The following is a 25,035-nucleotide window of genomic DNA, read 5'->3' on the forward strand; positions in this document are numbered from 1 at the left end:
GCTTTAATAACTGCTTAAGGATTTAGCAGATAGCCTTTTAGAAACATTTCTAATTATTTTTCCTGAGATGTCTTTGGCATTCACAGTGTCAGGATGGCCTACAGGCAGACCTCATTTTATTGCACTTGGCTTTATTGCACTTCTCAAATGCTGCATTTTTTATAAATTGACGGTTTGTGACATCATGGCATGGAGCAAATCTGCTGGTGCCATTTTTTCCAACAGGATTTGCGCACTTCATATCTCTGTGCTCTGTGTCATGTTTGATAGTTCTTGTAATATTTTAGATTGTTTCGTTATTATTTTGTTATGGTGATCTGAGATCAGTGATCTTGATGTTACTATTGCAAAAAGATGGCAATTTGCTGAAGTCTCAGATGATGGTTAACATTTTTTTAGCGATAAAGTTTTTTTTTTTTTGTCTTTTTTTTTTTTTTTTTTTGTGTGTGTGTGTGTGTGGTCTTTTTAGGGCTGTACCTGGTGGCATATGGAAGTTCCCAGGCTAGGGGTTGAATCAGAGCTGCAGCTGCTGGCCTACGCCACAGCCACAGCAACACAGGATTTGAGCCACGCCACAGCCACAGCAACACGGGATTTGAGCCATGTCTGTGACCTACACCACAGCTCATGGCAACGCTGGATCTTTAACCCACTGAGTGAGGCCAGGGATTGAACTCACATCCTCATGGATACTAGGTGGGGTCTTAACCTGATGAGCCACAATGGGAAGTCCAATAAAGTTTTTTTTTTTTAATGAAAGTATGAACATGATTTTTTAGATATAGTGCTATTTCGCCCTTAATAGACTATAGTATAGTGTAAACATAACTTTTATATGCACTGGGAAACCAAAATAGTTGTGGGGCTCGATTTATTGCACCAATATTTGCTTTATTGGAATGGAGTCTGCAGGATCGCCTAGGTCTGCCTGAATGTGGAATTTCCTTCCCTCGAAAATCCATGATAGAAAGGGAGGTCTGTTTTGGCTGTACCGTGTTTCCATGTATGTTTCATGTATGTTTTTTATAATGGGAAACTTTAGACATTATTTTTTTCAACCAGGGTGGAAATTTTAAAATTGCATTATGATTAAAAGTATGCTTTTTTGCATTATTTATGAGGTGAATCTCTTTCTTTCTTTTGTAGTGTATTTGAATGTGACAGATCTGAAAACTTACCAGGTTGGGTGGGACACTTTCTGTGTCAGGTGGTCAGCTCATCGGGCAGCCACTTCCTACAGGCTGAAACTAAGCCCTTCAGATGGTACGTGTCCAGAAAAATGAACTGGAGCACAGAGTGGCAACATTTTAAATTTCAGTAAAGACCTCGTTATGTTTATAAAATTATATATTTATATGTCTTTAAATACAATTAATGGCAATGATGGCATTTTCTTTTGTCACCCTAATCAGGAACGAGAGGGCAGGAAATTACAGTGCGAGGATCAGAAACCAGCCACTGCTTTACTGGCCTGTCACCAGACAATGATTATGGTGTCACTGTCTTTGTGCAGACACCAAATCTTGAAGGACCCGGAGTCTCTGTCAAAGAGCACACTAGTAAGTTTTTGCATCACCTGGAAGGGTTTCTGTAACGCTTTAGAATTGCCGTGACTGGGGAAGACCTGAGTGAGTCCTGTGTGGACACTTCTTCTTCCAAGCAGCAGTGATGACGTGGTGGCATGGTCTTGAGGCCTGTCTGGTTCAGCACCTTTATCTGCAGCAAATCTGTGCTGCCCCAAAACAGTTGGCAGAATTTTAAGGAGAGACTGAAGGAGGGAGAGCTGGCTCTGGCTGATGGATGAGAAGGTGAATTAGTGACCCTGGGACATTTGATTGGATCTGACAATCTTACCTTCTCCCTGTGAATCTGGGCTTCACTTCCCACAGCTGTAGTCAGTGTTGAATGACTACCAGTGGTACCACATTTGGACAACATAGAATTCCCAGCATGTCAGTGCCAGTGAGACTTGATTTGTTATTGAGGAAATAAATGGCTCTTATAGTTTACTTTCTGGGATATGAAATGTGCACATGTTGTGTTTTTCTAATTATTATTATTATTTTGCTTTTTAGGGTTGCACCCGTGGCATATGGAAGTTCCCAGACGAGGGGTCAATTGGAGCTACAGCTGCAGGCCACAGCCACAGCAACACCAGATCCGAGCTACCTCTGGGACCTACACCACAGCTCACCGGAATGCTGGATCTATGACCCACTGAGCAAGGCCATGGATTGAACCTGCATCCTCATGGATACTAGTTGGATGCACTGCCACTGAGCCACAATGGGAATGCCTCTAATTATTATTTTTAATTCTAGCTGTAAAACCAACAGAAGCCCCTACAGAGCCACCCACACCTCCTCCACCTCCAACGATTCCACCTGCCCGTGAAGGTGAGTGCCCTGATCAGGCAGTACACACAGCCCATGGGGATTGAAAGCCTTCTTGTTTATGCAGCCTATACATAATTTACAGTTGATAGAGAGCAGTTCTGATTTATAATTCCTGCCAAAGATTTTTTAGATTAAAGGAAAAGATTAGCAGTAATTTGCTCTTCTGCCCCTCCAGGCACATTGTAGTGTGAATAAAACCAGTCATATACCATTCCAGCTCTTCAAACTGTTTTCTCAGTTTTGTAGCTGAACGTCTCTTAATACCTTACATAAGTCAGTCACGTGGTGGGTCTTTCTTTCTGTGGGCTGCTGGCATCAGTAGGCACCGGGAACCTTTTGGGCTAAATTTGCATCATAACCCCTGGAGCCCTTGGCTTTGGAATTTCTGGCTTCTGAGCTGAATTCCTGGCCCTGGGTTCCACAAAGCTAAAATACTTCCATTCACCAAAGTCTGAGACATAATTGTCATTTGCAGTGAACTGGTAAAAAGGCATACACTGAACTATTAAGACTAGTTTCTCAGTAATCTGGGGCGGTGCTTAGTGCTGCATCAAATTAAGTTTCAGCTCATTAACTATTGGCTTCTTCTTTGCCCACATTCTGTTTGCAGCATTTCACTGAAAGCATTTCAGATTTTTAAAGTATTTTTCTTTTATCTTCGAAGGCTCTAGAATGCTATGACCTTATCAGACTTATGAAACTAGTAAAAGTAAAAGTTAAAAGTGTATTGTTATAGGATAAAATGGTACTGAGTTTCTTTAAACTAGACTATTAAAAGGAATTCAGTAAATCATTTTGGCTTAAAGACATTTACTTTTTTTTTTTCTTAGTAGGCTTTATTTTTTAGAGCAGTTTTCGCTTCACAGCAAAATTGAGCTGCAAGTACCTAGAAGTCCCATACAAGCGCCCCCCCACAACCGCCTCTCAGCACCTTCACCAGATTGGGACATTGGTTATACTCTGTGAACCTATATTAGTGCCTCCTGATCACCCAGAGTCCTTATTTACATTAGGGCTCATTCTTGGTGTTGTACAGTTTGTGTGTTCAGTTTTTATGGCTACAATGATGTTAAATTTTTATTTTCAGAATTTAGTGTGAAGATTTAAATTAAAAATGTTTATTTTATCCATCCCCTCCCTCCATCAGATTCTAGTGGCCTAATTTAAAGTAAAAAGTCAGCTTATTTGCACCAAATCTTTGGTAATTATAGACAGAATCTCCAGACTCATTGATGACTGTTTTTAGTTTCTGTGCATTGTTTTTCCTTTGATTCCCTCCTCATTTACTGTTTGAAGCTACTTGAAGAATCCCATGAGGAGAGAGCTTTGTTTGCACGTGGATCTAAGCAGATTGAGTGATTCCAGAGCAGAAATTGAGGGCCAGTTAGAGGACATTTTTCAAACATTATTATGTGTGTGAGACATCTGGCATCTTTTCCTGCTGATTTGCACTAAGGAAGTTGCGGGGGGCAGGACTCTGCATTTCTGTGAAGCTCCCAGGCAATGCTGGAGCTGCTGGACTCCACTTGGAGTAGTAGCCAGGGGTTTCTCAGTGACATGACTTCACTTGAATTGAAGAATTTATGAAAATCGAGGCTGCTTCTGTGCTTTCTCCCCAGTATGCAAGGGGGCCAAGGCAGATATTGTGTTCTTGACTGATGCCTCTTGGAGTATCGGGGATGATAATTTTAACAAAGTGGTAAAATTTATCTTCAATACTGTGGGGGCCTTTGATGAAATCAGTCCTGCTGGAATTCAGGTGAGTGTCGTTTCATCTTGCTATTTCCTTCAAACTTTTTTTTTTTTTTAATTTTATGGGAATGTAATTGGCTTACTATGTTATGTTAGTTTCAGGTATAGAGCAAAGCAAATCAAATACACACACACACACACACACACACACACACACACACACGTATACACACATACAGACACATGCATCCATTCTTTTTCAGATTTTTCCCATCTAGCTTATTATACAGTATTGAGTAGAACACCTGTGTTACACAGTAGGTCTTTGTTACTTATCTGCTTTATATATAGTAGTGTGAATATGTCAATCCCAACCCCCTAATTTATCCCTCCCACCCCACATTTCCCTCTTGGTAACCATGATATTGGTTTCAAAATCTTTTTTGAAACAGAGTCTCTTTCTGTTTTGTCGGTCCTTTTGTATCATTTTTGAAGTAAGTCAGACAAAGACAAATATCCTATGAGATCACTCATATGTGGAACCTTCAAACTTTTTAAGAAGAAAGTCTTCACTATAAACTCTGTTTTAATTTGTTATTTTCTATTTTCTTTTCTTTTTTTAATTTTTTAATGATTTTTATTTTTTTCCATTACAGTATTCTGTCAATTTTCTACTGTACAGTGAAGTGACCCAGTCATCCACCCTTGGGCATATATCTAGACAAAATTTTCCTTGAAAAAGACACATGCACCCATATGTTCATTGCAGCACTATTCACAATAGCCAAGACATGGAAATAATCTAAATGTCCATCTGTTTTCTTTACACATGTATTTTGGGGATGGACTTAAGGTGTAAATGATAAATAAATAGAAAAATAAACATACCTCTAAGTTTTTCCTCTTGGAGAATTTAGGAGATCCTGACTCTTAACTTCCTGCTTGAAACTTCTGACAATGATATATTTTCGTGAAAGATCCCTTCATGGTCAGGAAGTTAAATGCATTGTGATTGTCATACTCTGTAAGTCAGAAGATTCAGTGGAGAATGGGGACTGGAGTGGGTGTATGTGGAACCCTGCTGCCCCTTCCGTCATGACATTGGCTGACCAGAAGAGTGGCCCTTGTTGACTCAAAGGAAATTTCATCTGTTTTCCTACAAGGATAACCACAGTTATCTTGCTTTGGAATCTCTCCAAGTTTGTTTTCCTAGAGTGGGAACTTAGAAAAATTTTTCCTTCCATGACACACCTCAAAGATTACTTTCTCATTTAGCTCTGAGCTACCTTTAAAGCTCAGAATTCTCCACTCTTAACATACTCATAGACTCTTAACACTTGGGGCCAGCGGCTCTGTTATTCACTACTTCTTGGATTCTGTAACCTTGAAGACCCACTTCAAATTCCAGCTTTTGGGAGTGGCTTCCTTGATCATTTTAGGCATCCCATACTCCTGAAGGCTTATATCTATGTTGCTGTTGTAGCATGTATCACTTTATATTTCATGATATGTGTGATTCTTGTCTGCCTAAATGTTGATGATAAAGGCAAGAGACTATATTGAATTACTGTTTTTTTTTTTTAAATTATCTTCTTTCCCTCCCTATTCCTCTTGGTGAATTTTCTTCTTTATTTTGGCAGTTTGGACCTCTTCATCGTGACATCTTAGAGATGTTATGGAAATAAGTGATTTTGACATAAACCACAAATAGTTTCATAAACAAATCATGTATTCTTTTATGGAAGAGTACTTTATGGAATGTATTAAATTCAAATTCCCAAATAATCCTGTGGATGTTATTCTAACCCAAGAAGAGTAAAATGTCAGGCTAGCTATGTTCTTAATGTAATATATCAGCAACTAAGCCATTTTAAAAATCCTTTTAGAAATTAAGATTTCTGATAAAAACTAATTTAAAAAGCTACCATATTTTATTAACTTCTGTGTGCCAGCTACTTGGATATACATAATTCTTACTCCTTAAAACAACTGTATAAAGTAAGTATATAATTATCTCCATTTCACTGATAAGAAAAATAAAGGCCCTTAGATGTTGGGAACTTACTCAATATCAAAGCTATTAATTGGCAGAGCTAGGATTTGAGCCCATTGAATCCTAACTACAAAGCCTGTATTCTTTTCACTAAATGACACTGCTACTAAATTTGTGATGAGTGCTGACTATTATCACACATGTGACATTTTTATATTACCATGAAGATTACGTATAGTCAGTGGGAAGGCTCAGTTGGCTGAGAACCAATTGCTTAGCCAACCTTTGAGCTCAAGATGGTATGTTCTCATTTCTAATCCTGGAGCCTCACTGCTCTGCTGGTTTTCCCATCCCTTCTTACATCCTAGAGAAGATATACAGTTTACCTGCATGATTAACATCAATTAATGGACACTTTCATGGAAGATCAGAGATTTAATGAGACAACAGGAGTCCTGTTACTATATTGGCTATAAAGAGCTTACAGTATTCCGCCAGGTTGACACTTCTGTCCTCATTCTACAGCTAGGGGAAATCACTTGAAAGTTGAAATCTAAGAAGAGACTTACCCTCACTGCCAAACCACATTTCCTTTTAGGTCTCATTTGTGCAGTACAGTGACGAGGTCAAGTCTGAGTTTAAGCTGAACACCTACAATGACAAGGCTCTGGCCCTTGGAGCCCTCCAGAATATTCAGTACCGAGGAGGAAACACAAGAACAGGTACAGCTGATCAGCGTGTACATTGACCTAGACTCTCCAAAGCCTTTGGAATGATAGGCTGAGTGCAACTTGCACATTCAAAGTCTTACCAGTTGGGTGTGGCTCCTGGCTTCTGGAGAGTTTGCACTAAGATGACCCTGAAATGTTCTATGCTGCCTTCTACAGGCAAGGCTCTCACGTTTATTAAGGAGAAGGTCTTGACCTGGGAGAGTGGGATGAGGAAGAATGTCCCCAAGGTGCTGGTGGTGGTTACGGATGGTCGGTCCCAGGATGAGGTCAAGAAGGCAGCTTTGATCATCCAGCAGTCAGGTGAGGAATGGCACACCTTTGAGGCCTAATGATTGCAACTTCTTATTTCCCCAGTTTTAAGTGTCCAGGAAAGATCGCCAAAACCAAAAAATGCTGAATTTACTTTATTGTTTCTCTTTCACTCTGTATTCCCTATCCTTCTAATGTTAGCTTACATTTAATTATGGAATAGTTTGATAATTGCTCAAAAATGACATGGTGTATTTTTTGTCCAAGACATGCTTCAGGGGTGTCTCCAAGAGCAAACTGTTTCCCCATAGTGGCTGGAAGGCTCCAGACACCTATACTGGAGTGATCCTCAAGAAGGCCTCCTGCTGTAGCAGAAGTGGATCTTGATGCTGGTTTAACCCTGTGCAAGGAGAGACATCACGTTTAGCATGTCTTGGCAGAGACCGACCCAAAGCAGACTGCTGGAAGGTTGACTGCAGAAGATTGGCAAGGCCTCAGGGAGATGTCGCTGGTGTAGATTTTGGCAGCCAGATGTCTTGGGAGCCTTGTTGTTGCACTGCCTTGATTAGTTATTTAGGATTTTTGGAGATTAAACCAGGTCTTTTTTTTTTTAAACTTTTTGTATCATTGTAGTTTCTACATGCGTTTGTAAGAAATGATTCAGAAAGACCCGAAACTACAGTACAATATCACAATCAGGAAAAATTATGTAGATGCAATCCACAGTGCTTATTCAGCTATGGCCACTTTTACCTGCCATTTGTGTGTGTGTGTGTGTGTGTGTGTGTGTGTGTGTTAGTGCTGTGAAGAAACCAGATCTTTTTTTTATGATACAAAAATCTAGTTTGTTTAATTTTTAATTACTACTTTTAATTTTCTCAAAATCCTATGGAGAGGTGTCAGATTAAGGTGGATTGTATCAGTCTTTCCACATCTAATACATCTGGGGATATATATATATATATATATATATATATATATATGAAATTTTATTACTCAAGTGAATTTATCACATCTGTAGTTGTATAATGATCCTCACAATCCAATTTCACAGGATTTCCATCCCACAGCCCAAGCACATCCCCCCATCCCCCAAACTGTCTCCTCCGGAGACCATAAGTTTTTCAATGTCTGTGAGTCAGAATCTGTTCTGCAAAGAAGTTCAGTCTGTCCTTTTTTCAGATTCCACATGTCAGTGAAAGCATTGGATGTTGGTGTCTCATTGTATGGCTGACTTCACTTAGCATGATAATTTCTAGGTCCATCCATGTTGCTAAAAATGCCGGTATTTCATTCCTTTTAATGGCTGAGTAATATTCCATTGTGTAAATGTACCACATCTTCTTGATCCACTCCTCTGTCGATGGACATTTAGGTTGTTTCCATGTCTTGGCTATTGAAAATAGTGCTGCAGTGAATATTGGAGTACGTGTGTCTTTGCGAGTCATGGTTTTCTCTGGATAGATGCCAGGAGTGGGATTGTTGGATGAAATGGTAGTTCTATATTTAGTTTTCTGAGGCACTTCCATACTGTTTTCCACAGTGGTTGCACCAATTTACAATCCCACCAACAGTGTACTAGGGTTCCTTTTTCTCCACACCCTCTCTAGCACTTATTGTTTGTAGACTTTTGGATGATGGCCATTCTGGCTGGTGTAAGGTGGTACCTCATAGTGGTTTTGATTTGCATTTCTCTAATAATGAGTGATGTTGAACATCTTTTCATGTGGTTTTTGGCCATCCCTATGTCTTCTTTGGAGAACTGTCTGTTTAGATCTTCTGCCCATTTTTTGATGGGGTTGTTTGTTTTTTTGGTATGGAGCTGCAGAAGGTGTTTATAAATTTTGGAGATGAATTCCTTGTCAGTTGATTCACTTGCAAAGATTTTCTCCCATTCTGTCTTTTCGTGTTGTTTAGGGTTTCCTTTGCTGTGCAGAAACTTTTCAGTTTGATTAGGTCCCATTTGTTTATTTTTGTTTTTATTGGATTTGAGAAGATGTTGCTGTTGTTTATGTCGGAGTGTTTGGCCTATGTTTTCCTCTAAGAGTTTTATAGTGTCTGGTTTTATATCTAAGTCTTTAATCCATTTGGAGTTTATTTTTGTGTATGGTGTTAGGGAGTGTTCTAATTTCATTCTTTTCCATGTGGCTGTCCAGTTTTCCCAGCACCACTTATTGAATAGGCTGTCTTTTCTCCTTTGCATATTTTTGCCTCCTTTGTCATAGATTAGTTGGCTGTAGGTGTGTGAAACTAGGTCTTTATTGTACTTGCATTAACACTTTTCCCCAGGTGGGGTCCAAGGGGGACGTAGTTGAGAGAACTCTCTGCTATGCATGACTTATTGTGGTACTAACTGTAAACTACTTCATTACCTGGAATTTGTTGCCTTGCATATACAGGGTTCTTTGGCTACACGTATGAGTCATGATGAGTGCTAAGTCATACTGTTTTCTTACAATAGAGATTATCCTCTGCACTGATCTTTTCATAACGTTATGCCCTTTGAGCAGATTTCTACCTATTTTCTGCTCCCTATTGATTTAATTTTGGGATTGTGAATGCTTGCTCCTCAAGTTACTTTATTTCTATTTAAGTAACTAATTCTTAATGTAAATAAATCTCTTTTTTTCTACTGTAAGATTATGCTTTTAGAATGAGAACTTTATTTGTATGAGTCTAAGTCAGTGAAAGTGTTTTACTGGTAGAAATTGTAGATTCCGTTTTGAAAGTGGTCAGGATTTGTTGAGTAAATCAGTTTCAGGAATTCCAAGTTTAAAATGAGCCCTTTGTTGGTTTCTGAGTCACATAAGCTTGAAATGTTAATGTTGCCTAAGACAGCTACAGAATTAATGAGTATATTAAATCTGTGCATCTGTGGAAGGAAATGAGTACCACATTAAGTCATCCTGCTATTAAAATGTTCGTATTTCCATTGTTAGCATTTTGTTGTAGGAAATCTAATGAACTGAATTTTCTAAGCCAGAAAATAGGAAGACCTGGAAAAAGTCCATATTTGTTAGAGCGTTTATGCTAATTAAAAGGACTTCCTGCATAACCTGAAAGAATACTGCCTCATTTCTGATAAGATTTTATTTGGAATTGTTAAAAAAACAAAGGACAGAAAAAGGATGTGTGATTTTCTCTACGAACTCTGCTCTGTAGGGTTCAGTGTCTTTGTAGTTGGTGTGGCCGACGTCGACTACAATGAACTTGCCAACATCGCCAGCAAACCAAGTGAGCGGCATGTGTTCATCGTGGATGACTTCGAATCTTTTGAGAAGATAGAGGACAACCTCATCACGTTTGTCTGTGAAACTGCCACTTCAAGTAAGTCATGGTTCCTAGGGATCCCTAGTCTCACTTGCTTTGAAACATAACTACTTAGTAGACAACTCTCCATCCCATACAAGATCAAGTCTGCACATAAATAGATCCTGGGAAACCGTGTGAGACCCTGATGAGTCATTGTTCCTATTGGGATCATGCTGACTGTGCTTGTCAGAGGTCCGTTTTTAGATTTGAAGATGTAATATTCCTTGTATGGAAATCAAGTGTTGTAATATATCCTTTTCCCACCATCCCAATGCCTGTGACATTTAAGAACATTAATCTTCAACTTAGAAGTGCATATATGGAAGCAATTCTCTGAGGTGGAAGTTTTCCCTATTAGTAATCAATCAGTACTTGTCCTGTCAACATCCGTGCTTCAAGAGAGTCACCAAGAAACTGACGTGTGTGTGTGTGTGTGTGTGTGTGTGTGTGTGCTGCCGAAATTCACTTGTTTCCATTTGTTTATTTGGCTGTAGATTTTTCTTGTTATACCAATACCTCAAGTTTAACTTTTAAAATACACCAAAGGACAAAAGTTTTGATAATTTAAGTTGATTTGTCCTCCTCCCCATCCACGATTTCTGATTCTTGAGGTAGTAGATGTTGGAGACAGTGATATGACTGGTCTAGACCCCTGATCCTAGGCAGGGTTATGCTTTAGGAGTATTATGTTTTCTCCTACTAAATATTATATTAAGATCTCAGGAATTCCAGTCGTGGCTCAGTGGTTAACAAACCCGACTAGTATCCATAAGGATGAGGGTTCGGTCCCTGGCCTTGCTCAGTGGGTTAAGGATCCAGTGTTGCCATAAGCTGTGGTGGAGGTCACAGACATGGCTCGGATCCCAAGTTTCTGTGGCTGTGGTGTAGGCTGGCAGCTGTAGCTTCGATTCAACCCCTAGACTGGGAACTTCCATATGCCGCAGATGTGGCGCTGAAAAAACAAACAAAAAATCTCAGAATTCTGATTAGAAGAAGCAGTAGTAAACAGATGTCAGTGCTTTACTGTAAAGCTTATTTTGCAGCTCAGAATGGAGCTAGGAGGACCAACTGCTCCTTTCACTCCAGGGGTCCTGGATGTAGCCCTCCGCTGCCCCAGCTCTGGGGCCAGGGTGAGACTCACTCCACACCCAGGGCTGTGATGTTTGGGAGCCAGCACGGGCCTCCAGGGCTTGGCAGAGAAGAGGGTTGGATAGCAACAAATTGCTCCTCCCCTTGCATCTGTCTAAAGTCTCCTGGGAGACAAGTTCTGTAATCTGGTGAACATCATCTGAAAATATTACCCTTTAAGTCTGTCTACTATTCTCAGGAACTTATAAAGTCCCAGTTGTACAGCGAATGTTCTGATAACATTGGTTATGGTGGTCAATAGCGTAATTTCTCCTACACATAGAAAGTCCACACAAAACTTATAAAAGGCTAGATTGATATGTCTTATAAATGGATGAACCATTTGGCTACTTGATGTGTGTATGCGGTTGCTTTCTGTGTGCGTGTGATGTCTGTACACCTTGGTGGTGAAATCGTGCTTAACAACACTGTGCATTGCAGGTTGTCCTCTTATTTATCTGGATGGCTACACCTCACCGGGTAAGCATTCGTATTCTCGGGCTAATTTATTCCAGGATTCAACCAATAAAATAATTTAAATGACTTCATTTCAATCTTTTCCTTTCTGATGTAAAGGTTTTAAGATGCTTGAAGCGTACAACCTGACAGAAAAGAATTTTGCCTCCGTACAAGGTGTCTCTTTGGAGTCAGGGTCTTTCCCCAGCTACTCAGCTTACAGGCTTCAGAAGAACGCCTTTGTGAATCAGCCTACAGCGTAAGTGCGACAATAAGTGCTGCTGTTTCTATTTTTTTTAATGACCATACTCATGGCACATGAAATTCCCAGATCAGGGTTTGAATCTGAGCTGCGGCTGTGGCAAAGCCAGATCCTTAACCCACTGTGCTGGGCTGGGGATCAAACCTATGACTGTAGCAACTCAAGCCACTGAAGTCTGATTCTTTTGTTTGTTTGTTTTTTAGGGCCCAACCAGCAGCATGTGGAAGTTCCCAGGCTAGAGGTAGACTCAGAGCTGCAGCCGCAGGCCACAGCCATGGCCACAGCCACGCAGGATCTGAGTTGCGTCTGTGACCTACCCGGCAGCTCACGGCAATGCCGTATTCTCATCTCATGGATACTAGTGGTGTTCCACTGAGCCACAACAGGATCCCTGCAGTCGGATTCTTAACCCCCTGCACCACAGTGGAAACTGTGGAGGTCCTTTTTCTTCCAGCCACCCGGATATATTTTTGGGGTTCTTGGAATCTTTGCTGTCTCCTTAGCACCCCAGCATTTGGGGTTGTTGAAACAGGCCTATGGATGACATGGTTTAGTTTCCTGCAGTGCAGCTGGATTGAGTGTCTTCCATTAGGTCACACTGGAATCTGGGACTCAAGCCTGCTACTCTCAGACCCAAGAATCTCATCCTGTTTCTGAAATATTATGGATCACAGATCCTTTTGAATTTGAGGCTAGGGTTGTGGTTATGCTTCTTCTAAGGGTGGTTGTTTAGAGAGGGAGGCAAATTATTCTTTTGAATATTTCTCCATGGGTGCACAGGACCTGGATGGACTCAGTGCAAAGTGAGAACAGGCATTGTTCCTAACGTTTCTGACTGCAGGAGATGAAAGGCTGCGGCCGTCCTGCTTGTCTCTGATCCCACAGGCAGCAGTTAGTTTTTGTTGGCTGGTGCTCTGGTGATCTGTTGAGTAGCTCTGGATGTTGCCATTTTACTTGAGGAAAGTTTGTACCTGGGTCTGATAACCAAAATATGTATTTTTTATTCATCAGAGGGAAAGCACTTGAATGTTGAAAAATATGTGTTTGGCAATTTATGGAGAGAAAGAACAAGAAGAAATAAAACTTTCAGGGTCAGATAATCATGTCTGAAATTTGAAATGCTTTGGGAAAGCTGATGGAAAATTCAGAATAAAACCAAAACTAATTTAAGAGAGCACAGATTGTATTGTTGTAATGTGGCTGCCCTGTAAGTTCCTAACTGTTTTATGGTTTTTACCACATTGGTTCCCAGTTTTAAACTTTCCAGTGAATCTGAATACCCAGTGTTTAATGATGTCACCTCAAGATATGGTTCCTACATTTTCACTTACGACAGCCTACCGTCGTCTCAGGATTCAGAGCTTGCGGCTGAAAGAAGCATGAGAGCAATCAAGTTTTTTTGCTTTTTTTCCAAGATCAGTCATTAACTAAAAAAGAAAGAGAAAAATGGGCTCTGTGAGAGATGAATTAATAAGGAGAAGATAGTATTTTTTAACATGGAATATTATGAAGATGGTAGGTTTTTGAAAATACAGAAGGTGCCATGTCAGCTTGCCCAGAACATATATTTTAAGAAATAGGGCAGCAGTGGAGTTCCTGTTGTGGCTCAGAGGGTTAAGAACCTGACTAGTATCATGAGGATGCAGGTTTGATCCCTGGCCTCTCTCAGTAGGTTGAGGATCTAATGTTGCTATGATCTGTGCTGTAGGTTGCAGGTGTGACTCGGATCCCCCTTTGCTGTGGCTCTGATGCAGGATGGCAGCTGTAGCTCTGATTCAAACCCTAGCCTGGGAACTTCCAAATGCCATGGGTGCGGCCCTAAAGAGCAAAAAAAAAAAAAAAAAGGAAATAAGGCAGCACTATATTCCAGAAGTATTAGCAGTCCATTCTAGGACATGAAACCTCAAGGGATGTTCTGTGTCCTCTGTCGAAATCTGTGGGGGAATTCTCTTCTGTCCAAGAGTGGATTATCAAAACCTTTTTCCTACCTTCAGGAAGAAAGTGTTATTAAATGGTCTCAGACAGAAAACCATTAATTCTGCTTCAAAGATTCTCCCAGAGTGAAGATTGACTCAACTCGAGAAGGACACATGGACCACATTTTATGTTTAACAGCCTCAGAGCCAAGAAGCATTTCCTTTTAATTGACTCACATCACTTTATCAACACTAAACGTTTGCACATGTTCCTGGCCTTAACGTTTATTATTGGTTTGGTTTGGGGGAACAGTGAGCTTCTGGAGATTATTGGATTTATTTGATTTTAAGGGAGGAATTTGAAAGTGTAACTGTTAGAGATAGGGAGGGAGAAATTAAAACCTTAGGCCATCTTACTTATGATCTCATACCCCTGACATTGGAAATTAAATATATTTAGTAAGATTTGTTCTCTTTCAATTACATCCATAGATATAATGTTTATCACTCTAAAATAATTATATAATTTTGAATAAATTCTATGTGTCCCGAGAAAATTATGTATTAATAGGAAGATAGACTATTTGGCACTTTCCCAGACTTCTGTGACCTTATCAGATTACAAATAATCTATTACAGCTTCCATTATGGATCTTTAGTGTTTGTTATTTTGAGGTCTTTCCTAACATTTTCCCCTTCTAATATGTAGCCAGATTATATATATAATACATGGTTCCTAATACTACCTGCAATGAGACTTGGATCCAAAGATTTAAAATAGATTAACCCAATTAGTATCCATGAGGATGCAGGTTTGATCCCTGACCCTGCTCAGTAGGTTAAGGATCTGGCGTTGCCTTGATCTGTTGTGTAGGCAGACATGGCTTGGATCCTGCACTGCTGTGGCTGTGATGTAAGTTGGCAGCTGCAGCTCCGATTTGACCCCTAGTCTGGGAATTTCCATGTGCCATGGGTGCAGCCCTAAAAAAAAAAAAAAAAAAAAAAAGAGGGAAAGAAAAGAAAAAATAGCCTCTATTTCTGAGGAGAAATCTTTATTAATTAGTTGATTAATATTTTTTATCCAACAGAGAACTACATCCAAATGGACTCCCTCCTTCATATACGATTATATTATTATTCAGACTTCTCCCAGAAACTCCCAGTGACCCTTTTGCAATCTGGCAAATCACAGACAGAGATTACAAACCACAAGTTGGAGTGATTGCAGATCGTAAGGATTTTTATCTTACTTTAAGGCTCATACTCCTAGAGACATATTTTTGATTATGTTTTTCCTTTCCTTCTCTTTTCTCTTTAAGAATCTTCCGGATATATGTGATTCTCTTTAAGAACCTTGTAAATGCAGATATTACTTGTATGCTTTTATGTTTAAAATTTCAAAGATATATCATTAGATATTTGAATTACATTTTATGTTAACTAAAATTTTTTAATTTTTTAGAGATCTCTCCAACAAGAACCATTGTTAATACTTTCAGTATAGAGTATTGATAGCATTTGATTTACTAACAATTATGTGTTGGTTACAGCTTCTAGCAAGACGTTATCATTCTTTAACAAGGATACAAGGGGTGAGGTGCAAACTGTTACATTTGACACAGATGAAGTGAAGACATTATTTTATGGAAGTTTTCATAAGGTAAAAACATAACACCAGCTGGTTGTTTATAGAAAAAAGTGTATGACTTAAAATTTACTTTATTATTTATTAAAATGTCATGTTAAACTGGTAGAAACATAGCTGTGTCTCTTAAGAACAATATCTTACTTCAGAGAAGTTGATTAATTCAAAGGAGAAAATTTAAATAATTCTGCTGAGCATGAGATAACTACTATTAACATTTTGATTTTTTATGCTAATGTCTTCAGAATTTGAGTCATGTTGTATGCCCATTTTTTCTACCTACCATTTTATTTTGAACCTTTGTCATTTTATGTCAAAAGCTTAGTTTTGTGGTTTGTATTAATTGAAAAAACTATTCTTTTATAGAGCATAGTAGGCTGCTTCCACTTGCTCATGTATTGAAAAGTTACAAACATGCCCATCCAAAAGTTATCATTACTTACTAAAGTAATTAAGATAAATGTTTATGAGTTTATAGCTTCTCTACAGATTCTTACTACAAGTTCCAAGATACATTCTTAGGAGATTGTCTCTTCTTGATGATCTTAATTTTTTTGGATCTCAGCATCAGAGGATAATAGAAACTTACAGTCAGGTTTCTAAAGGGTCATTAATTGACAAATAAGAGTGCTGAAGTTGGCATCACTCAAAATGAAAGAACAGTCTAGGTTAGGAGTGGACATTTGATGGTGTTTCTTCATCACTGGATTATGTTAACAGGAGGAAGACCACTTGTCACACAAGTGGTCTAAAATTTCTCCAGTGTGGTGTTCAGAAAGTCAGTCCCCATACACAGAAGACCAGTATTTCCAGTTCAGTCTGGTTTTCAAGTGAAACTTGAAGAACTTTTCTGTACTTAGGGCAGATTTAGCTGGATTTCTCCTGATTCGATTCCTGAGAATCTTGGTTTCTTTCTGGAATGTTCTTTGGATCCGTGGATCAGATTCTTGGTTAGGGTGACAAGGGACTGTCATCATGGGGCTCAGCAAGGCCACACATCAGTGAGGCACAAAAAGCAGTGATGGAAGGGAGTTCCTGCCCTAGCACAGTGGGTTAAGTGTCCGACTGCTGTAGCTCAGGTTGCTGTGGAGGCTTGGCTTTGATCCCTTGCCCAAGCAGTGGGTGAAAGGATCTGGAGTTGCCGTAGCTGTGGCTCAGATTCATTCTGGGACCCTGGGAACTTCCATATGCTATGGTGCAGCTATAAAACCTTAAAAAAAGTTTCCCCCCAAAAAAAGAAACTATGATGGAAGAGAAGAGATCTCTGAGTAAAGGCATATTAGCTTAACAGTGTGCAGACTTTCAGTAAAGTTCAGGAACATGCATGCTTTTTTGAGAAAGCAAATTCTCATTTTTACTAGCTTCAACTGCTCCTTGTCTGATAATAGATGCTGAATCTGGAAAAATTCTTAGGAATTGTTTTTGGCTCACTGAGACAGCTATTAAACTTAAGTTTGAGTAACTTCCTAAATAAAAGACCTTTATTTTTCTTTCATACCCACTGAATATATGAGAAATTCAGCCCTCTATTAACCAACTGATAAACAAATATTTAGGAATTATTATTTTTTAATTTCCAGCTTACAACAAATACTTCATTTTTCTTGAGCAAAATAAGACAGTGTTTTGCAGAGGTCTATAGTGACAGTCATTAATTATTGTAAATCAAGGTAATTATTTTTTGGCATTCCGTTTTTTATTTGTTTTTTTTATGTGTGTCTTTTTAGGGCTGCACCCATGGCATATGTAGGTTTCAGGCTAGGGGTCAAATCGGAGCTGCAGCTGCTGGCCTATGCCACCGGCACAGCAACACCTGATCCGAACTGCATCTGTGGCATACACCAGAGCTCATGGCAATGCCAGATCCTTCACCCACTGAGCTGAGCAAGGCCAGGGATTGAACCTGCATCCTCATGGATCCTAATCAGATTTGTTTCCGCTGAGCCACAGTGGGAACTCCCTTTATTTGCCTTTATAGAGAAGTACTTGTATTCTTAATTTTAACATAATGCCTCTTTTTTTTTCCTGTTTTTCACAAGCTCTCTTCTCTCCTCAAATTGTCTACTTTCTTTTTTTCATAACGCCTTTCTTTTTTTTTTTAGGTTTCTCCTCTACTTTTCCAGTATACTCTTTTTCCTCCTTCCTCCTGCATCCCATTTTTCCAACCTACTCTCATTTATCTCATCAATTCAAGTACCAAGTTCAATCACTGTTGGCTACTTATGTACATTACTGGTCTAAAGATTTGAACACTCTTCTTTCATTTTCCACCTACTTTGGGAACTGAAGGTCTTCAGTCTTTGGGGTAAGAACAAGTAGTTCTCTGATAGCAGCAAATTAGTGAGCATAACATGCAGGGAACTCTTGGGAGAGAGGAGGGAGGCTAAAAGAGGTTAAGTAGGGAATGGCAGACAGCTGTAGCTTCTTGGGGATTCTCTGGAAGCGTTCCTGGTCTCCATTCTTTTGTAACAGATGACAGATTCAAGTGAGAAATTTGTAATAAGACAAGTTTTAGGGAATGGTAGAGCTTGGGAGGGGTGCTGAGTTGACAAGTGTTCCTATTTCTTTCCCCTGGTCTGTGACCAACAGTGTTTTGCATTTGAGAAACTGTCCCTCAGTACTTGGAACAGTGGTCTACAGATGAAGAGCCACTCTGAAACCAAGTTATGCGTGTGTTTAAAATGCAGTAAAACATACCTGAAGAGCCTGTAGCCAAACATGTTTTTAGCCCATTTTCTTTACAGTTTAGCATTGAATGACAAGTGTATTTGGAATAATTTTGTTTTAAAAGTTGAAGATTTTGATTTTGAAATAATTTTTCTGGATACTGTGATTTTTCAAATACTCTGTACATTTTTGCCTCTGAGATTGTGTGTAGAAGAGCCAACAAATAAGTTTTAGTTCTTCTTAGATAATCAATATCTTAGGAATGTTTTTATGATGTTCTTGAATTAGATGATTACCTGGGGGCATTTAAATTTTCTTTATTTTTAATAAGCCATATATCACTTTTATACAGAAGCAATATGTGATTCATACTTACTTACCAGTTATAGATGCACTGAATTAGTGTTTTGGTGGTGATTCTATGTGAAAAATATTTGCTCTTTTAAAGAAAATCTCTTGAGATTGCCCTTATGCTTATTAGCTCAAAGCATTTAAGGGAATTTCTGTTCCTTAACTTGGAGCCAAACTTTTCAAAGTAATCATCAAGAACTCACTTGAGTATTTGGGCTGTGATAAGTGGAAACTAAGAGCATAACTATAAAGTCAAAGATTAACCACAGACATTCCTTACATTATTGAAATACAGATGCTTTAATAATTATCTGTAGTAATGTATATCTTAAGATTCTGAATGTCTTCAATATCAGACAAAAAAATCCATCAATGTAGGATTTTTTTCTTCCAAGGAAACTGAATCATGATTCTGTTGATTTCCAGAGCTGAATCTATAGATGACATGTGCTAGCTCTTTCCTAGCTCAGTTATTTGAATGGTGTGTAGGATCTTTTTGGTATGGATTAGGGACTAACAAATTAAAAATTGAATATAGTGAAATCAATGGAAGACATTTGAGCTCCCTTTGTTCTGAGTATAATAACATAGTAGTGATTTACTAACATGTAATTGATAGTTCATTTTTTATATTTAATTTTTAATAGTTATAAAATAGTGGCTATGTTCCCCATGTTGTAAAACATATCCTTGTAGGTTATTTTATACATAATAGTTTGTGCTTCTTAACCCCATACCCCCATCTTGCCTATTCCCCCTGCCCTCCCCCCAATAATCCTAGTTTGTTCTCTAAACCTGCAAGTCTTTTTTGAGTAGCTTTTTTATAGTTTACAGAGTCATCTTATCTACAGCATTATCTCTGGTCATCTCAGGAAAAGTATATAGTGAGAAAATAATAAATTATGCAGATGTATAATAGCTGAAGGAAACTGAGAGCCAGAGAGGTTAAGTGATTCATTTAATTTGATGTTACTACTGAGATATTGACATAATAACCCGGTTCTTGGATTTGGGGTCCAGAACTCTTAATTTTGGGTGAGAATAGCTTTAAGGACACATTTTTTAGCCTGTGGCCTGAAATGTGCAAAAGTCAGCCAGATTTTTCTGGTAGAAATTTTATAATGGGAACAAATGTTCTTTTTAGGTTCATATTGTAGTGACCTCAAAAAGTGTTAAGATTTATATCGACTGCTATGAAATTATAGAAAAGAACATCCAGGAAGCTGGAAATATCACAACTGATGGTTATGAAATTCTTGGAAAACTACTTAAAGGGGAGAGGAAATCAGCCACAGTAAGTAACACAGTTTTATTTTATTTATTTTTTTTGTTCCTTGTGTTAAGATAGAAATGGCATTTAAAAAAGTAATCAGTGAGTTTTTTCCCTCAAGGAAAAAATCCTTTTATGTCTGGGTCAGATTGAAACTCTGGAAAAGTTACATTAAGGAAACATGCTGACAAAACAGAATGCCATGCTTTACTGCTAGAAACAAATTAAGATGTTGGGGCATCAGAGAGCATCATGTAGTCAACTTGAAACAGAATGGAACGGAGAGTGCAACACAAAGAGTTGCCAGGATAATCTGTTGAAATCTAAACTCATTCACTTTTTGCTCTTCAGAGGCAGTAATAGTTCATATGCATTTGTGCGCTTGGGATATTACACATTTGTGGACCCTGGCCGTGACTGTCAGAGGCGAGCCCCTCATAGAGGTTACATCTGCCTCAGAAGGAAAATGAGTGCAGTTGTGAGGGGCACCTTAGCCACAGGGTCACTGGCTCAGGTTGGAGGCAAGGGCGCTTGCAACTCTATTTACACTGTGGTCTGGTTATAATATTTGAAATGTAAGGCTTTCCTTGTACCAGGCTAATTAAGTTCATGTTAAATGTCAGTCAAAAAAAGCAAGACTAATGTCTTTGACCTCCATTATTTTAAAATTTGTGTTTATTGAATGTAGCTTTCTTCCATGGACAAGATTTTCTTCTAGATTCAGAAGTGAAAATTTGATTTTGCAGTGTAGAACAAATGAGTGCAAATTTAATATAATTGCAATTAAAATCCAGACTTTTTACATTGAATATTGGATTTGATATTTAAATAGAATAATTATACTAAGTTTATAAAAGAATGGCTATATCTAAATAATCTTTTCCTTTTTTAAATCAAGAGATTTTTTAATGTAGATAGAAAATATATATTACATTGAAATAGTTAAGCTGAAGGTAATCATAAAAGTTATTAGTTAACCCCTAGGTAAGAATATAGAAAATGAAGAGCATCAATTTTAAACTAAGTGAGGAATGTTTTTTATTTTATTTTAATGTATTTTTTATTAGAGTTGATTTACAATGTTATGCCAATTTCTGCTACAGCAAAGTGACTAAGTCATACACACACACACACACACACACACACACACATTCTTTTTATCATATTATCTTCCATCACATTCTATCCCCAGAGATTGGGAGGAATTATTTTTTTTAATGTTACTTTTCTATAAGGGTGGGCTCTTAAAGTTGATTTAATTAAATGTGTGTAGTCTTCAAATTCAAATTCTTAAATTCTTAATTTTTAAGCAAACAGAGAAATTAATGTTCTTTTGGAAAAAAACCCACAAAATTCAACCCAACATTTCATTTCAGCCAAGGAAGTGAATCATTATGAGGAATATCACATGTGCATTTTCCTTTACTGTCTTTCTCTTAGGCATAGGTTTTTCTGTTCTTATGAAGTAATGATCATATTGCTCTCAGTTGCCTACGACCTTCTCTGTGAGAAGTCGGCAGAGGTTGAAATGTGGAAATGTTAATATGAAATGTCTTTCACGTGTCTTTAGCTGATGTTGCTGTTGGTTGTTTGCAGTTCCAAATCCAGAACTTTGATATCGTCTGTAGTCCAGTGTGGACCAGTAGAGACAGATGCTGTGATATTCCCTCCAGGGTAGGTAAAATGGCACAGAATTCAGTTGTGGTCTTAAGAGTCCCCGAGGGATAAGGGGTGGGGATAAGGCTGCCCTGGGAGTGGAACTGCACTTCCAGGATGGAGCCAGGGACAAGCTCAGGCCAGTGACCCTTCCCTCGAAAGTCAGGAATATTCAGACCACATCTGGGAACTCTTCCTCACCAGCCAAGGTGGTTGTAATTAGTCAGCAAAGTCCTGCTTCATCAGTGCTTTTTTTTTTTTTTTTTTTTTTTTTTTTTCTTTTTGTCTTTTTTATGGCTGCACTGGCAGCATATGGAGGTTCCCAGGCTAGGGGTCTAATTGGAGCTGTAGCTGCCAGCCTACGCCACGGCCGCAGCAATGCAGGATCCAAGCTGCATCTGTGACCTATACCACAGCTCATGGCGACACTGGATCCTTAACCAACTGATCGAGGCCAGGGATCAGACCCACGTCCTCATGGATACTAGTCAGGTTCATTAACCACTGAGCCACGATGGGAACTCCTCATCAATGTGCTTGATAAACCTAAGCAGAGTCCTCCTATTGCTTGTAAAATACCAGCCTTTTACAGAATCAGCCATCATCTCTCTGGGTATTTCAGGTTTAGGGTAGAAATAACCATATTTCTTGAGATCATAGCTTTCCCCCAGCATGTCTGTGTATGTAGTAACAGTTACAAAGTTGAATGCTGATGGTGGATTTGAAGCTTTCAGCAAACAATGAACTAACTACATGCCTCCAGGATGAATGTGCATCATTTATTCCACAGATACTTAGCACCTGTTATAAGCTGGAGACTGTTCAGTGTGCTGGAGTTACAGCAAGAAAAAGTGAATATTCTAGTGAAAGGCAGGGGGACAGGAGGGATTAACAAGTAGGTATGTACTATGTTAGAGAGGGAAAAGTGCTAGAATGAAAACTAACCAGGTAGAGGGATAGATACAGGGAAGTTCCCTCAGCCCTCAGTGATAAGTTGTGTGAAGTAAGTGGACAATTTGGAGAATGGAGAAAGAGCATTCCAGCCAGAGGGAACTGTAAATGCATAGGCTCCCAAGGCCAAAAGGTGCCCTAAATGCCTGAGAAGCATGAATTGGATGCGTGGTGCAGAGCAGAATGAATGGGAGGGAGGGGACAGCAATAAGCACTGGGAGGGGCGAGGCAGTGGGGTGTTGGTCTGTAGAATGTGTAAAGCCTTACAGGCCATGCAAAGGACTTTAGATTTTATTCTGAATGAAAGGGGCATCCATTTCTCAGATAGTCTGCATTTCTCTAACACCAGACTAGAAAGAATTGGATGCAATTACCAGTGGTCCTGGGGATGGTTTTGTAAACCTGTCTTTGCTTATGTGAGGTTTCCTACAGCAAAATATACGATAAAGACATAAAAGAGCAAAGCAAGTTTCAACGTAAGACTATTTGTAATCATTGCTAAAAAATTATGTCTTCAAGTTGGGAAAGATTTCCTTGTATATGTAAGTGGGTGTGGGGGATGGGAAATAGCTTTTATATAATTCATGTAGGTAAACACTCAGAGGTGAATAGTCTTCTCTTCAAAATTTCAGAGAGATGAAGCAAAATGTCCTGCTCTTCCAAACGCTTGCACGTGTACCCAGGACAGCGTTGGACCTCCTGGACCACCAGGCCCCGCGGTCAGGATTTTGAAATAGTCTTTCTAGTTTTTCCTGTTAAATCTATGGAGTTGTTCATTTTTGGGCAGTGTGTAGTGCATAAAATGCTTTCAACCACCTGTGTGTGCAAGGGCAGAACAAGCTGCATTGTAGACCATTTTTGCACTGGATTTTTAAAAAAGTTTGTTTTTTTACGGCCACACCTGAGGCATATGGAAGTTCCAAGGCTTGGGGTCGAATCAGAGCTGCAGCTGCCAGCCTATACCACAGCCACAGCAACACCAGATCCAAGCCGCAGCTGCAGCCAATGCTGTAGCTTGCAGCAGTGCTGGATCCTTAATCCACTGAGCGATGCCAGGGATTGCACTTCCATCTGCAAAGAAACAACGTTGGGCCCTTAACCTGCAGAGCCACCATGGGAATGCCTGTATTGTGTCTTGAGATCTGAAATGGAGTAAACCAAGAAAGAAGTTTGAATACATTTGCACACATTTCTCTAGCCATGTAGTAGGAACAAATGATGTTGGCTAGTATTCAAGACCTTTTCTTTTATGGATATGAATTGGGATTTCTGTCTATAAGCACATGACTTTGAAAATTTCTTCCATCTCCTGAAAGCTTCTTTTTTATGTGTTAAGGAGCCATGGTTAAGAGACTGGCCCAACAACAACTTGTTGAGAGCCCAGGCTATGTGTACCTTACGCAGAAAATATGTCATGAATATAACATATAGAGGGTAATTTCCATATGTGATGATATCATAATCTCTCTGTGAAAGTGTTTGGGTTAGGAATAAATTGAGAGGATGGAGGGGAGGGGGCCCCGAGAAAATGCAATGCAGAACACTGAAGAGTGCCCTGATAGACCTCATTAATCAATGTGAAAGCTGAATTAGTCAATTCCTGGCCTGACCCAGCCTGGCTCTTTGGTATGGAAGTGATCCCTCAAAACTCTGTTGACCTCTTTTAAGAAAATGGTTAATTAACATAGCAGCAGCTCAGAGAGCCTCAGAAACCACATTTGACTATTCATGGGTCATAGCAAATAATGTGAATAGATTTTAGGTTAATTACAAACCAGCCCCTCCTATGCAGAATCAAAATGTCCCTGGAATTACCATGATTTTTTTTTTTTAATTGACAGTGACTTACCTAATTTCTATTTGTTGTCATAAAATTACATCCTGGATGTGACTCCGATGTTTTTAAGAAAGGGGAATTTCTCTTTCTCACATTGTTGAATGCAATCATTATGTTTATTACTTCTCTGTTTGGTCGTCTCTGAGTTCCTGTTACTAAACGACAGGTTCTGATTCTGAAAGATTAAGATACTTTTCTTTTTGCATATTATTCTTCTTGAAGAATGCATTCATATAATTCACAAGCAGATTTTTCTCCTTATTATATTTAAGTAATGCTTGTTTTTTCTGGTCAGCAAACCTCATATTTTCAAATAAACTTCAAAATTTGCTAACAAGAAAGGTTCAGAATGTAAAAATAAGATACTCAAAAAAATGAGTTTTGAAGTTCTCTTTCCCCACAGATTTGTATTTATTTTGTAAATAACTGTAGAAGTATTGTCTGGAGAAGGCACTGCTTTTTTAAGCCATTTTTGTATATCAGCTTCTTCCTCCTTTCCTATGTTCGCCATAAAATATGCTCT

At 38.9% G+C, this 25,035-nt stretch overlaps 1 protein-coding gene across 8 annotated transcripts in view; it reads left to right on the top strand.

Annotated features, from left to right (window-relative positions):
- The window catches only part of COL12A1 (collagen type XII alpha 1 chain), a 130,576-nt gene that overhangs the window by 86,188 nt on the left and 19,353 nt on the right, over positions 1-25,035 (top strand). For all 8 annotated transcript variants that reach the window (XR_014808062.1, XM_021092360.2, XM_084964805.1 and 5 more), the window contains 14 exons: positions 1,147-1,263; positions 1,413-1,559; positions 2,322-2,396; positions 4,016-4,155; positions 6,680-6,803; positions 6,969-7,112; positions 10,224-10,388; positions 11,943-11,981; positions 12,078-12,216; positions 15,224-15,366; positions 15,686-15,795; positions 19,943-20,092; positions 21,665-21,742; positions 23,308-23,394. Coding sequence is in view for 7 of the 8 variants with exons in the window: in XM_021092360.2 (XP_020948019.1) it covers positions 1,147-1,263; positions 1,413-1,559; positions 2,322-2,396; positions 4,016-4,155; positions 6,680-6,803; positions 6,969-7,112; positions 10,224-10,388; positions 11,943-11,981; positions 12,078-12,216; positions 15,224-15,366; positions 15,686-15,795; positions 19,943-20,092; positions 21,665-21,742; positions 23,308-23,394 (1,658 nt within the window). In the remaining variant the exon portion in view is untranslated. The remainder of the gene's footprint in view (positions 1-1,146; positions 1,264-1,412; positions 1,560-2,321; positions 2,397-4,015; positions 4,156-6,679; positions 6,804-6,968; positions 7,113-10,223; positions 10,389-11,942; positions 11,982-12,077; positions 12,217-15,223; positions 15,367-15,685; positions 15,796-19,942; positions 20,093-21,664; positions 21,743-23,307; positions 23,395-25,035) is intronic.

The sequence above is a fragment of the Sus scrofa genome, chromosome 1, assembly GCF_054392235.1.
Source record: "Sus scrofa isolate SSC_HxYL_T2T_F1_AM1 chromosome 1, Sscrofa_HxYL_maternal_Yorkshire_Landrace_v2.0, whole genome shotgun sequence".
In the NCBI taxonomy this organism is placed as follows: Eukaryota; Metazoa; Chordata; class Mammalia; order Artiodactyla; family Suidae; genus Sus; species Sus scrofa.